The sequence below is a fragment of the Hippocampus comes genome, unplaced genomic scaffold (assembly GCF_001891065.2).
Source record: "Hippocampus comes isolate QL1 unplaced genomic scaffold, H_comes_QL1_v1.1 scaffold378, whole genome shotgun sequence".
In the NCBI taxonomy this organism is placed as follows: domain Eukaryota; kingdom Metazoa; phylum Chordata; class Actinopteri; order Syngnathiformes; family Syngnathidae; genus Hippocampus; species Hippocampus comes.
The window spans coordinates 143,195-155,609 of record NW_017806061.1 but is presented as its reverse complement, the minus strand read 5'-3'; the positions used below and the strand labels follow the sequence as shown (position 1 = coordinate 155,609).

The 12,415-nt window shown below is 53.6% G+C and overlaps 2 protein-coding genes across 2 annotated transcripts; both read right to left on the bottom strand.

Annotated features, from left to right (window-relative positions):
* Positions 1-1,263: 1,263 nt before the first annotated feature.
* LOC109529755 (uncharacterized) lies at positions 1,264-1,974 on the bottom strand (the record flags this gene model as incomplete). The annotated part of the gene is made up of 1 exon (XM_019893187.1): positions 1,264-1,974. A coding segment is annotated over one exon (711 nt), but the record flags the coding sequence as incomplete, so codon positions are not given.
* Positions 1,975-3,760: 1,786 nt separating this feature from the next.
* On the bottom strand, positions 3,761-10,567 carry LOC109529754 (zinc finger protein 271-like). Its single transcript, XM_019893186.1, has 7 exons — positions 10,103-10,567; positions 8,046-9,279; positions 7,098-7,258; positions 6,773-6,996; positions 5,605-5,684; positions 5,151-5,471; positions 3,761-4,901 (listed from the first exon to the last, which is right to left on the bottom strand). Exons 2-7 carry the CDS (start codon positions 9,265-9,267, stop codon positions 3,772-3,774), a joined length of 3,138 nt encoding a protein of 1,045 aa, XP_019748745.1. The 5' UTR covers positions 9,268-9,279; positions 10,103-10,567; the 3' UTR covers positions 3,761-3,771.
* Positions 10,568-12,415: the final 1,848 nt, after the last annotated feature.

The window sequence follows — 12,415 nt, the reverse complement described above, 5'->3', positions numbered from 1 at the left end:
ACACAAGAGGCCGCCTTCCACGGTGTCGACTCGAGCGGTGGTTCTGCGGACGGCGTTCCGAACTTCTGATCCGGGGGGGGGGTGGCCGCTTTGAGCATGCGCGAAACGCATTTCCCGACCGGACCTGCTCACGGGCGTACTGCGCACGCGCAAAGGCCCGCCATATTATGGCAAAAACCTCCACCGAACCCTCAGAGGCGAAATTTTCGCCGCTCCTCGCCGTTTTTCGTCCATCGCGCAGCCCCTTTTCGTCTCCGATCGACCTCGCTTGTCCGTGTGGCTTTTAGCTTGTTAGCTGCCCAAAAAAAAAACAAAAAAAAACGAGAGCTGCGCAAAGTGTCCCAGATGAGTGCCAAAAGGGGCGGCCGTTGAAAAAGTACCGCCGGAAGGAAGGCGATAAGAATGCGAAGGAGGAGGAGGAGGAATTTTCGGACGCAAAAGAACCGAAGCGCGACGACAACGGATGGACGCGCACGCAGCAGGTCCGCAATCTTCCTCCTGTGCTCATGTATCGGTTGACATTTTTTTTAATTCACGAGAAGGGGAAAAAGCAAATCAAGCTTGTGTAAAACACGGAATCTCATCGTCATCCCTGTTCCCGTGTTCGAGGCGGATTGTGCGTCCTCCCGAGACACGCTGTTTTTTCGCCCTTTTTTTTTGTTTAGCTCAGGGGTGTCAAACATACGGCCCGCGGGCCGGAACCGGCCCCCAAGGAGGTTTGATCCGGCCCGCGGGATGATTTAAAAGTGAAAAAAAATGTATTAAAGACACAGAATGAATATTTTAAATAAAATGCAATTCGTGGATTATCCGCTAGGGGGCACATTGTTTTGATCACAGTAGAAGACAACATTGTTTTGATCAGAGAAGAAAACAGCAGTCTCAGTCTGTCACCGAGATAGACCCAACACAGCAAATGATATGAAAGCGCCAATCAATGCTTCTTGAGACCAAAACAAAGGAAAGAGACGATATTTTGGTGATTCATAGCACAGTATGGTATAATGTTAATGGTCTGGCCCACTTGACATCTACTGACTCCGTATGTGGCCCACAATGTGAAATGAGTTTGACACCCCTGCTTCAAGCACATGTTTCAAACGTATTGGATCGCACAGTGTCTCTCCTCTCTCACTGTCAACAAATGGGAGGCGATGAGATCACATTGCTTTGATGAAGCGGGATCAGGTCAGAGAGGGATGACTTTTCACCCATCTTTTTGACCTATTTACACCCATTTTTAAACAATGACAAAAAGTGATTTCAAACTTGCGCCCCTCGGCGCGTCAAGGATGAAGAGGAGGAGGCGGAGATCGCCCGGGTGAAGGAGGAAGACGAGGAGCCGGAGGAAGAGCGGCAGGTCGACGTCAGCCGGGAGGAGGACGGCCGCGTCATCGTCAAGCTCGAGGAAGGCCGGCGGTCACCCGGCGCCCCCGACGCCGCCGCTTTGAGCCGCGGGTCGTGCGAGGAGCGGGAAGCGGCAGTCGGGCACGTCGGCGAGCGGGTGGGCGCCGAAGCGCTTCGCTGCTCGGCGTGCCGCGCGACTTTTCTTTCGCGCTCCGGCCCGGCGCAAGACGCGCCGAGCCACGCGGGCTGCTCCGCTCGCGGCCGAGGCTTCTCTCGCCAGATGAACCCGGCCGCGCGCGCGCGCACGCGCACGAGCGAAAAGCCCTTCGCCTGCGCCGCCTGCGACGTCGGCTTCGGCGCGCAGTCGTCGTGGCTGCGGCACGTGCGCGCGCACGCCGGCGCGAAGCCCTTCGCCTGCGGCCTTTGCGGCAAGCGCTTCACCAGGAAGGTCGACTTGAAGGAACACGCCGTGGTCCACGCCGGGGAGAAACCCTTTTCCTGCTCCGTCTGCGACAGCTTCCACTCCTCCGTGTTGAGACACCGCAGGACGCACGCCGAGTAGATCCTCTTGGTCGATCGTCGGAATTTTCTCGTCGTTCTGGTCGGGAAGACCTGAACCAAATACAGTCAAACCTCGGTTTTCGACCATAATCCGTTTCAGAATCCTGTTCGAAAACCGAAACCACGCTCTTTTAAAAAAAACAAAACTTGATCGAACAGTCTGCTCACAATGGAAAGCGTCACTTCCTCGTGTAAGGAAGGCGAGGGGAGTCGAGCGGTGCATTCAAGTGCGCTCAGTTTGGTCGAGAACCGAAATCTGTTCGTCATCCGAGGCATAAAAAAACTCACAATTTTGGTCGAAAACTGATTGGATCGAGATCAGAGACGTTCGAAAACCGAGGTTTGACTGTATGTGAAAACCACATTTGTTCAAGAGTAGTCTCCATTCATGAACATTGCAACTGCGAGATGTAAATGAACCTGGGCCGCAACTGACAATTATTTTAAGAATCGCTCAATCAATGAATCACGTTATATATGTTTAAAAAAAAATGCTTTAATTTCTACCCTTTCATTCAAAAACCCGACGTTCCTTCAAATCCACAGTGCAGAAAAGGCACCGGCATCCAGAAATTGGGATTCAGCTCCTGGTGAATATTTGATTTGGGTCCCACACAAACATAGGCTGTCTGCTTTTGTGAATTGGAGAATATTTATAGTTGAGAAGCGGAAATTTGGACCCTTTCAAATTGGGGCGGGGGAATAAAGGTACGGAAAACGATGAGTCCATTCTCAAAAGGGATTCGCTGTCACTGAGCCGTTGCGCATGTCAAATGCACGGCGGATCTCCGTCGTCGGTCTCTGCCACACTCGAAGAGTTCCACTTGGCAAAGTCGGCTCATAAAATGTCCTCAAACCAGAAGGGGACATCGAAACGGGCTTCCGGGATTGATGCCTTGCAAAAAAAAATAAAAGATCTAAAATATCAAACAGCGACCGCCACCCGTGTCTGATTTGCAGCCACTTTGCCCTTTGGGGTCCCTCTCTTGCTCAAATTTTGAGTGTCATGTGATTTTTGCTCGTCAGATGCACGAGATGCAGTTGGCGCGTCCTCGTGAACGACATCATCATCGACGCGGCAAAGCCCGCGAGAAAAGGACGAGACCGTCGCGCGTTGACGGTTTGAGTTGATATGGCGTCCGCTTGCGCGGCGGTCCGTGACAAAGTGCCGGACGCATCCTACGGCGGGCGGTACCGTGACCAATCTCCTCACCATTCACTCGCCTCGCCCCGCATCGGCCACCGCATTCTGGGCTGAGAAATGCAGCGCTGTCAAGAGAATGTCAAGAAGTAAACTGGTTTCGTCGAGTGTCATGACTGCAGTGTGGACTTTTCATTTTCTCCGCCTTTTTGGTCAGAAGTGCCGTTTTGGGTGAATCCAAACCATTTTTCATCTGCTCAGGACGAGTGAAACTTGTTTGTTTTGGGGAGGGGTTTTGCCCTGTGAAAAGAGTCTCCTCTTTCCTTCAGTGGGCTCGATGATTTTACAGTGTGACAATAGAAAAAGACCCCCCCCCTTTGTTGTAGAATTAAAAACTAAAGTCCAAAAAACAGTCAAGATATGAATTTCAGGCAGAAGATTTCTTGTTGGCATCAAAGAAGGAATCCAGTCCAACTATTTTTTGATGTCTGCACCCCTCCTCGCCTGGAGATGGAATTCTGCTGAATATTCTGTCTGCGGGTGAGCGATGAAGCAGCAAAACGCGGCCTGCCTTTGGATCCGTCTCGACGGGGGGCATTTAATCCTGTACTGAAAACCGGGCAAACTCCGAAAAACAAATGGACCTGGGATTGGTTTGAGCGATTGTGATGTCATTTTCAGTCCATGGCAAGTGAAAGGCAAAAAGGCGCAAGAAGTCCGATCTACACGGCCAAGTGCATTTGCGCGCCGCTGCTCTCGCCGGCGGCGCACGCGTGTTTGTCCAGTTGATACTTGTAGGCGAATTTTTGCCGGCACAGCCGACAGCCGAAGGGTTTCTCCCCCGTGTGCGTCCTGGTGTGCGTCACCAGGCTGCTCTTCGCCGAGAACCTTTGACCGCAGACGGAGCAGGAGAAGGCTTTCTCGCCCGTGTGCGTCACCGCGTGGATGCGCAGGTGCTCCTTCTGCGCAAAGGTTTTGCCGCACTCGGAGCAGGCGAAGGGTCTCTCGCCCGTGTGCGTTCGCATGTGGTTGGCCAGCTTGGAGTGGAATCGGAACCTGGCGTGGCACACGGAGCACGAGAAGGGCTTCTCTCCGGTGTGAATCCTGGTGTGCTCTTTCAAGCTGGTCTTCCTGGGGAAACGCTTGCCGCAAAAGGAGCAGCAGAAGGGCTTCTCGCCCGTGTGCGAGCGCATGTGCCGCAGCAGCGACGAGCGGACGGCGAAGCGCACGCCGCAGGCCTGGCAGGCGAAGGGCTTCTCGCCCGTGTGCGTTCTCGTGTGGTTGACGAAGGTGGAGTGGAAGCGGAAGGTCATGCCGCACGCCGAGCACGAGAAGGGCTTGTCGCCGGCGCGGATGCGGCCGTGCCCGCGCCGGATCAAATGTTCCCTCTGTGAGAACCTGCTGCCGCCGCACGCGGAGCGGCCCGGCGGTTTCCCCCCCGCGTGGCACTTCATGTGCCTTTTCAAGTTCTTCGGGTGGGAAAAGCTTTTGTCGCATTGAGGGCACTCGACCGGCTTGCCGGCGCCTCCGGAGCGCTCCTCGTCTTCGGCGGCGGCTCTTTGGGCGTCCGAGCGAGGGGCCGTGAAGACGTCCGCTCGGCTTCTTCGCTTCTCTTCATCGAGGCGGCGCCACTCGGCCGCTTCGTCTTCGTCGTCGTCGTCCTCTTCACTCTTGACGATGACACGCGTGACCGCAAGTTTGCTCACGTCCGGCGGTCGCAGTCCTTCAAAGCCGTCCTCGTCAACGTGGGGGCTCTCCTCTTTGGTGCGGGGGGCCTCCGGCTCCGGCTCCGCCCCGGATCCCCACTCCTGCTCTTCCCGCTGCCCAGGAGGAACCCCTTCTCCACGGAGGTCTGCGGGACACCACGAGACGGACGCGCATCATTTGGAAGAGTCGGGTCACACGGGATTGTGCCACAAGCAGGAGGGGCATTACACACACACACGCACACACATTACGTGTTATTGCAAAGGCGTGTTCCTGTCATCGCGAACGAGCGAGTTGCAGAGGTTGTAGGGGAATATCTTCCTCCAGCACAAGAACACGCCAGACCCGTTCGAAATGTGACATGACCGAGCGGCCCGTAAGGTGACGAACCAACCTGGCGCGTTTGTGACCGGGGGAGCTTTGAAGAGCGCGTCCAGCAGATGCCGTTGTCGCAGATTCTCGTCTTTGGTTCGAGAAAGTTCCTCCTCGTAGTCCGCTACGGTTCTTTCCAACACGGCAAAGATTTCTTCCGCGGCCGCGCTCAGCCGCTCGTTGACCAACGCTCGCAGCATCCTCACTTTGCACATGTTCCCACGAGAATTCCAACGACTGCGGCCGCGTGTTGCGAGCTCGCGCCCGTCTTTGTCGGCAGCTAACAAGCGAAGCGGAGCGGAGAAGCTTCGAAGGGCGCCCGGGCGAGGAAATTCAAGAAAACCTCACGTGTCGTCTTTGTTGGAAGAACGGAGCAAAAAGGCTCACTGCATCAATCAAAGCTTTCGGAGAAGCAACGCTCGCTTCGGCAAAGATCGCGCGTCGGCAACAGCTTCGTGAGCGGCGTGTGTCGAGACGTCCCAGCTTCTTCTTCTTCTTCTTCGGCGGCTTCGACTTCTTCGCCGAAGCCGCGGCACGGTCGCCACATTGCTGCCATCTATCGGTGGCCTTGTGTCCTCACGAGATGACGCGCTCACATCCACTCTTTCACCTGTCGGGAACACACGAAGAAGACAGAAAGCGACGACAAACAAGTTCGATCCGATCACACGAAACGGTCACAGTCCCAGAAATGAACACGTGTCTGTTTGGGGGAGTCTTTGTCAACGTGGGCGGAACGTTGGAAGCCTTTTTTTGTTGTCTCCCTTCGCCGTGCGACTGCCAGCAGCGTGTGTTATACAGGAGTTCTTCTTCGGTGAAAATGTGCACATTTAAAGTGCGGGTGTTCTTTTGATTTGTGGTTCGGGGTTCGCTCAACTCCATTTGATTGGGATTTTCCAATTCTGCGCGCATATTTTAATTAGCCAACAAGAGACTCTCTTTCAGCGATTGTCCTTCCATTATCTGGACCGCTTCACCGTCTTCGGGCAGTAGCCGAGGGACACCCTGAACCGGTCGCCGGCCAATCGCAGTCGAACAACCATTTGCGCTCGCACTCACACCTCGGGTCAATTTCGAGTGTTCCCTCACCCTGCCACGCATGTTGGAATGTGGGAGGAAAAGCGGAGCACCCGCAGAAAAGCCACCCCCCCCCCCCTGCATTGCAAGGCCGACGGGCTGTCCAGTCGACCACCGTGCCGCTCCTCATTGTACATGGCGTCAATTGAACTCGTGACCTTCGGGAGCAAACCAAATAGGGATCGCGTATCACCACATCGCCTAAAAAGATTGGAGAACTGCTTTTTTCGGCCGTATCGTGCAACTCTTCCAGTCTGGTGATATCACATCAGCCTGTCTCTCGAGTGCAATTTTTGCTTTCCTTTCCCCACTCGCGGTGCTTGTCTTCTGTCCCGCAGACGGCCGTTTTATTTGTGCTCGCCTCGAAATAAGAACGTCATCAAATTTCAGGGTGAAAGGACGACACTCGGGAGTCCTTTCATTGCTGTCGGCCGGAGCAGGACGCAAGGGTGAATGAAGGATTTTATTTTCCTCCGTCGCCCACGACAACGTCCGCGGGTTCGATTCCGAACCCCGGACGTTCCTAAGGTTGGAGGTGTGGCGTCGGGTCGGCGAAGGGCTACCTACGCCTTCGGGTGGGTCTGCGAGCCGCCGGCGCAGTCGTGTTTGTTGAGCTGATACTTGGAGGCGAAGTTTTGCCGGCACAACGGACAGCCGAAGGGTTTCTCCCCCGTGTGCGTCCGGGTGAGCGTCACCAGGCTGCTCTTGAGCGAGAAGGTCTGCACGCGGACGGAGCAGGAGAAGGCTTTCTCGCCCGTGTGCGTCACCATGTGGATCCTCAAGTGCGTCTTCTGGCCCAAAGGTTTTTGCCGCAGGCGGAGCAGGCAAACGGTCTCTCGCCGGTGCGCGTCCGCGCACGGTCTGCCGGCTTGGAGCGCGAGCTGAAGGTCACGTGGCACACGCCGCAGGGGAAGGGTCTCTCCCCCGTGTGGATGCCGGTGTGGCGGATCAGATTGCCCTTGCGCGAGAACTTTTTCTGGCAGAAGGAGCAGGCGAAGGGCCGCTCGCCCGCGCACGGGCAGCAGCAGCGACGGCGAAGCGCACGCCGCAAGCCTGGCAGGCGAAGGGTCGCCCCCAGGGCAGGCAAATTCTTGGGTGTTCATGTGAAATCTCCTCAATTAAGCGTTACAGAGAACCGCATAGTTACAAAATGTGGACGTCCATTCATCTCCATGCGCGCAAAACGTAAACATGAGTTTGTCCTGTCGCCGAGACAGATAATCAAAGTCTGTCCATTCACACATCCACAAAACACCAATTTCCTTCCGTCTATTATTACTTTCTGGGTGTGATGTCAGTCCGTTCGAGGTTGAAACTAGTTTTAGAAATTTTCATGACATTTACTTTTGGTTTTATGTTGAGTTTAGTCCGATTTCCCTTCAATTACTTTATCAGAGCAGATTTGTTTTGATAAGTTCGATTTATTTGAAGACTTTTCATTTTTTGAAATCGGAGGTTCTTGTACGTCACCGTGCCTTTTAATTATTGACAAGGAAAAAAGAAGCCGCGGAAGTTGGAAGCCAAGGTTCCGCGATCCAACAACCGCGGTGAAGACCAAGACAACTTGCCAGACAAAAATTTGCCGGGAGCGCTCCATCCGTTGCTTTGGCCCGGATGATGCTCATAACCCGCAAGGGACGTTGTGCGGATGAACAAATGAAGGTTTTGAAGCGGAACGATAGTGAGAAATATTCTGATGGTTTAAAAACAACAACACTGTTAATCACGTGAATTCGGACGGCATTGGTATCCTTCCATTTTCTAGTCAGTACTCGAGGGAAACAAGCACCAGGGAACAGCGGTTGCAGCGGCGATAACCCAAGTTCACGTTCACGGCGTCACCGATTGGCACTCTTCTCGGCGGCACACTCGTGCCCGTCCGGCTCCGATCGAGAAGCGAAGCCGTGATCGCACCCGCTACAGGCGAGCGCCTCGTCGGTGGCGTGTTTCCTCATGTGCGTCCTCAAGTTGCACTTGTGAGCAAAGGTTTGCGCGCACACCGAGCAGGAAAAAGGTTTTTCCCCCGTGTGCGTTCTCATGTGCGCCACCAAAATGGCTTTGGTGGCGTAGCCTTCGCCGCACACCGAACAGTCGAAAGGTCTCTCGCCGGTGTGTCTCCTCATGTGAATCTTCAAACTGCACTTGGACGAGTACGTTTGGCCGCACGCCGAACAGGGGAAGGGTTTTTCTCCCGTGTGCGTTCTCATGTGGACCGTCAAGGTGTCTTTCCGGGTGAATCGTTCGCCGCAGGTTGAGCAGGCAAATGGTTTCTCTCCGGTGTGTTTTCTGGCGTGTACCACCAGAATGGCTTTGGTGGTGAAGCCTTCGCCGCAAACCGAGCAAGCGAAGGGTTTCTCGCCGGTGTGTCTTCTCATGTGGGCCTTCAAGTTACTCTTGGAAGAGAACGTCTGGGCGCAGACCGAGCACGGAAAAGGTTTTTCCCCCGTGTGCGTCCGGGAGTGCTCCATCAGCGTGTGCTTCCGGGGGAATCTCTCGCCGCAGAGCGAGCAGGGAAACGGTTTCTCCCCGGTGTGTGTCCTCACGTGCGACTTCAAATTGCTCTTGGAAGAGAACTTCTGAGCGCAGAGCGAGCAGGGAAAGGGCTTCTCGCCGGTGTGCGTCATCACGTGCGACCTCAAATGCGTCCTCCTGGCGAATGCTTTGGCGCAAAAGGGACACGCGAAAGGCTTTTCTCTCGTCTCGGCGGCGGCGTCCGGCGAGTCGGAGAGCGCAGCCGAGACGCCGTCCGCTTCCGGCGCGCTTGGACTGCGGTGAAGACGCGAAAGCTCGCCTTCGGCGCTGCCATCTTCATCTTCGGCCTTCACGACGACCTGAATGACAGGAAAGTGGCGGATGTCGACTTCCGCTTCCTCCCGCTGCGCCTCCTTTTCGCGCGGACCGCCGAGATGCTGTCCGGCCTCCTGACCGATGCCCACTTCCTCCTCTTCTTCTTTGAGGTGGGGGGGCCAGTCTTCCTCCTCTTCCTTCTTGATGAGGGGCCGCTCTGGTGTCCGTGTCTCCGGAAGGTCCTCTTCCCTTTTGACGCGGGGAGGGGGGCTCATGTCTGCAGGACACTTGACAAAGAAGAACAAAAAAAAGTCACTTCGGGCGAGTGTCACAACAGGCAGGAAGCCGAATCCAGTCCGAAATCCATACGGCAGTTCTTGTCTGGATTTTTTTTTTTTTTTTTTTGGTGGTCATTGTGCGTGACTTGTGCGCGGCATTCTCGAATGTACCGTTGGAATGAAGACGAATCGGAATATCTTCCTAACAGGTTGCTTTCCGATGATAGCAAAAATTGTGAAATGAGGACAAAGATAAAGAAAGTGCTGATCTCTCTGTGTAGATTTTTCTTTTTTTTTGATCATGATACGGTGCCGCGATAAGTTGAGTGCTTCAGAAATGTCAAAAATTGAAGGGGAAAAGAGTCAGACTTGTTTGCATTTTTGTTGCAATTGGACCTCTGGCTGACTAACATTGATGCAGAGCTTGTTTGAAAGAATTCTGTCGCAGTGAATGCTTAGAAGAGTCAGTTCACAACTGAAAACGGGGTTCGCCAATAAAGTGCCTTTCATATTGACTCGTGTTTGATTTGCCTTCAATATGCCCAAAGCGTGGATGACAAACAACTCTTGTTTACTTACTCTGATGCTTTATTGCCATCACCTGGAAACGTGTCAGCAGCAAGAGTTAAATCAAAAGGGAAGCAACGCCTCCCGCGATTGGGATCCGGCAGGTTTGTCACATGTTGTGTACTGACATCAGAAAATGGGCGACGCTTACATGCTCCGATCCCCGCGGAAGCAGACGGACGGACAGTAACTAACTGCGCTGAAAAATCGCCTTGGAAAGCGACGACACTGAAACTAATCAAAGCGGACGTGAGCGTTAACAAACCTGCCGCGCGTGGGTCCAAGCGAGCGTCCGGTCGCGGACGCCCTCGCTTCCTCCTCGCGCTGCGCAACGGTGCCGAGATTTCTTTCTCCCGCGGTGGCTCGTTTCTCCGCCCTCCGTGTGCGGTCCACAACGGCGGCGAGGCTTGCTTGGCACTCGGCTCTGCTGCCGAGCTCGCTCGCGACGCTCTTCGTCCGCAGCTAACAGGCGAGGCGAGGCGAAAGGCGCGTTTTAGCGGCTCGGCGACCCGGAATTTCACAGCGCGCCGCTCGTTCTCGCGTCAAGAAAACACGACCACGAGAAAAGGAAGAACAACAACACGCCACATCCGCGAAGTTGTCGCGAGATGGCTGAGCGCATTTGGCGAGGGCGTCTCTTGCCTCACTTCCGCTTATGGCCGAGCGCTGGCGTTCGCGGTGACGTCAGCCCGAGATCTGCGCAGATCCAAAGCTCGCGGCATTTTCACGAGACCACAACAAACGCTTGAGTCTCACGCTGGCCCTCCGCTTAGCACGCGTCGCTAACTTGTCTGCCCTGTCAAGCGAAACGAAGACGAGGTGACTATGTTCGCAGTTTCATTAGAAATACGAATAAGTAATAAAGGTGTCTATTTTTTACTGGCATCCGACAAACCCAAGCGAAAAGGCTGCCTGACTTCCGCCTTTTTCTTCTTCGATGGCGGAAGCTGACATCCGATGCTGGCCTCTCGCGGTGCTACGGCGCAGCTGCACGCATCGACCCGGGTAGACCGCTACATGTGCGCTTCAATGTTCATCGCCCTGTCTTCAAGCGGCGTTTCTGCAGAGAGTCCAACGATCAACATGTTGCCGCTTTTCTGAGGGCGTGTTACGGATCAAATCGGTAACTGAATCATCATCAGTTTTGGTGTCCGCGTCACCTGAAATAACGCGCGGGCGCGCGTGCAAGCGGGCGGTGAAGAAGACAACGTTGTTGTTGAGCAAAACACTTGGCACCAGTTTATTTGTCATTTTCCAGAAGTGAATACAAATCACTTGCCATGTTTGTCAAGACTCTCAGTACAGATAGAAAAACATGCATCCTAAAAAGAGAGCGACAGACGAACGGAACGTCTGTCAAATGAGAGCCGCCGCCACCGCCTCGTCAATGTTAGCCGGCTAACGATGCCGCAGCGGGTGCTCGCCTAGCCTAGCATTCACTTACAAAGCCCCCCCCCCCCAACAGAGTCGGAACTCCTTTTTTCAAAATGTTTACTTTTTTGGACTTCTTCAGTTGACCCCACCCCAGACACGACAAGTGTGTGTGTGTGTGGAGGGGGGGGGGGTCAATTGTGGCCACAACGGAGATACAGTACATACTATGCGCACGGGATGCTAATTTATGGCCACAAAATAGTCATAACACACACCACAAATTTGTACCCTGTGGCTACAAATTACCATTAAAAAGTTGTAAAATGATGCGAAAATGTTGGACTTGCGCCAGCGCTGCTGTCAAGCAATTCCATTTTTTTTAAATGAACAAATCGCACAATTGTGCATAACCAATTGCAACAATCCACATTTTTAGACGTGATTTTCTAAAAAGAAAAAAAGGCGACACTGCACTGCGCATGACCAGTTTTGGGGTCACATGGAAAAGCTCATTCGGGGCACCGAAATCATGTCCTGAATACAATCATCGGGCAGCGTTATTTAGTCGTCGTAAGAATGAATTTATTCTTGTGAAAATGTGACTTTTAATTTTTTGATTTTTTTTTCAAACAAAGAGGAATTCTCAACTAAAACGTTTGTAGTAATTTGTTCCGCCAGCTGTTCTAGTGACTATATTGCGGCCACAATGAAATGCTGCCCAAGCCCCCAGCACATCTTCTAAATTCCCACACACAAGCCAGTACACGAACGCAACACCGCGAGTCAAGACACACACAATCACAACTAGCATGAGGCCATCCGGGGCACGACCGCGCGTCACGTAAGCGTCAATCAAAGCGTTTCTTGAAAACCCTCGAGATTATATTTAAATTAAATTAAATAAATACTTTTCAGGGGCAGCGGTTGTTGGGGGCGGCTCGGCAGGCAAACAATGACAAGTAGATCTCCTGGTGGTGGGGGCTGGGGGTGGAACGAGGACTGAACGATGGACGGTGACGTCACACGCTAGGAAGTCTTCGAGATACACAACACGACACACGCCACGGAAAATAGAAATTGAACTTGAAGCCCACCCATTCAAAAAGTGACATCATCAGACGGAGGAAGATGACATGGAAAGTTGTTCTGAAAGGTTTGCGGAATTCATGATTCTTATCAGCTCGTTTTTGGAAAAAGATTCATT

Excerpts from the sequence above, each read along its gene's own strand:
- LOC109529754 (XM_019893186.1), bottom strand. The coding sequence starts at position 9,267 with ATGAGCCCCCCTCCCCGCGTCAAAAGGGAAGAGGACCTTCCGGAGACA. Across the intron at positions 6,997-7,097 it reads TCCCCTGCGGCGTGTGCCAC|AAGACGCACTTGAGGATCCA; the intron begins GTGACCTTCAGC and ends CCTTTGGGCCAG. Across the intron at positions 5,472-5,604 it reads GAAGAAGAAGAAGCTGGGAC|GTTTTCTTGAATTTCCTCGC; the intron begins GTCTCGACACAC and ends ACGACACGTGAG.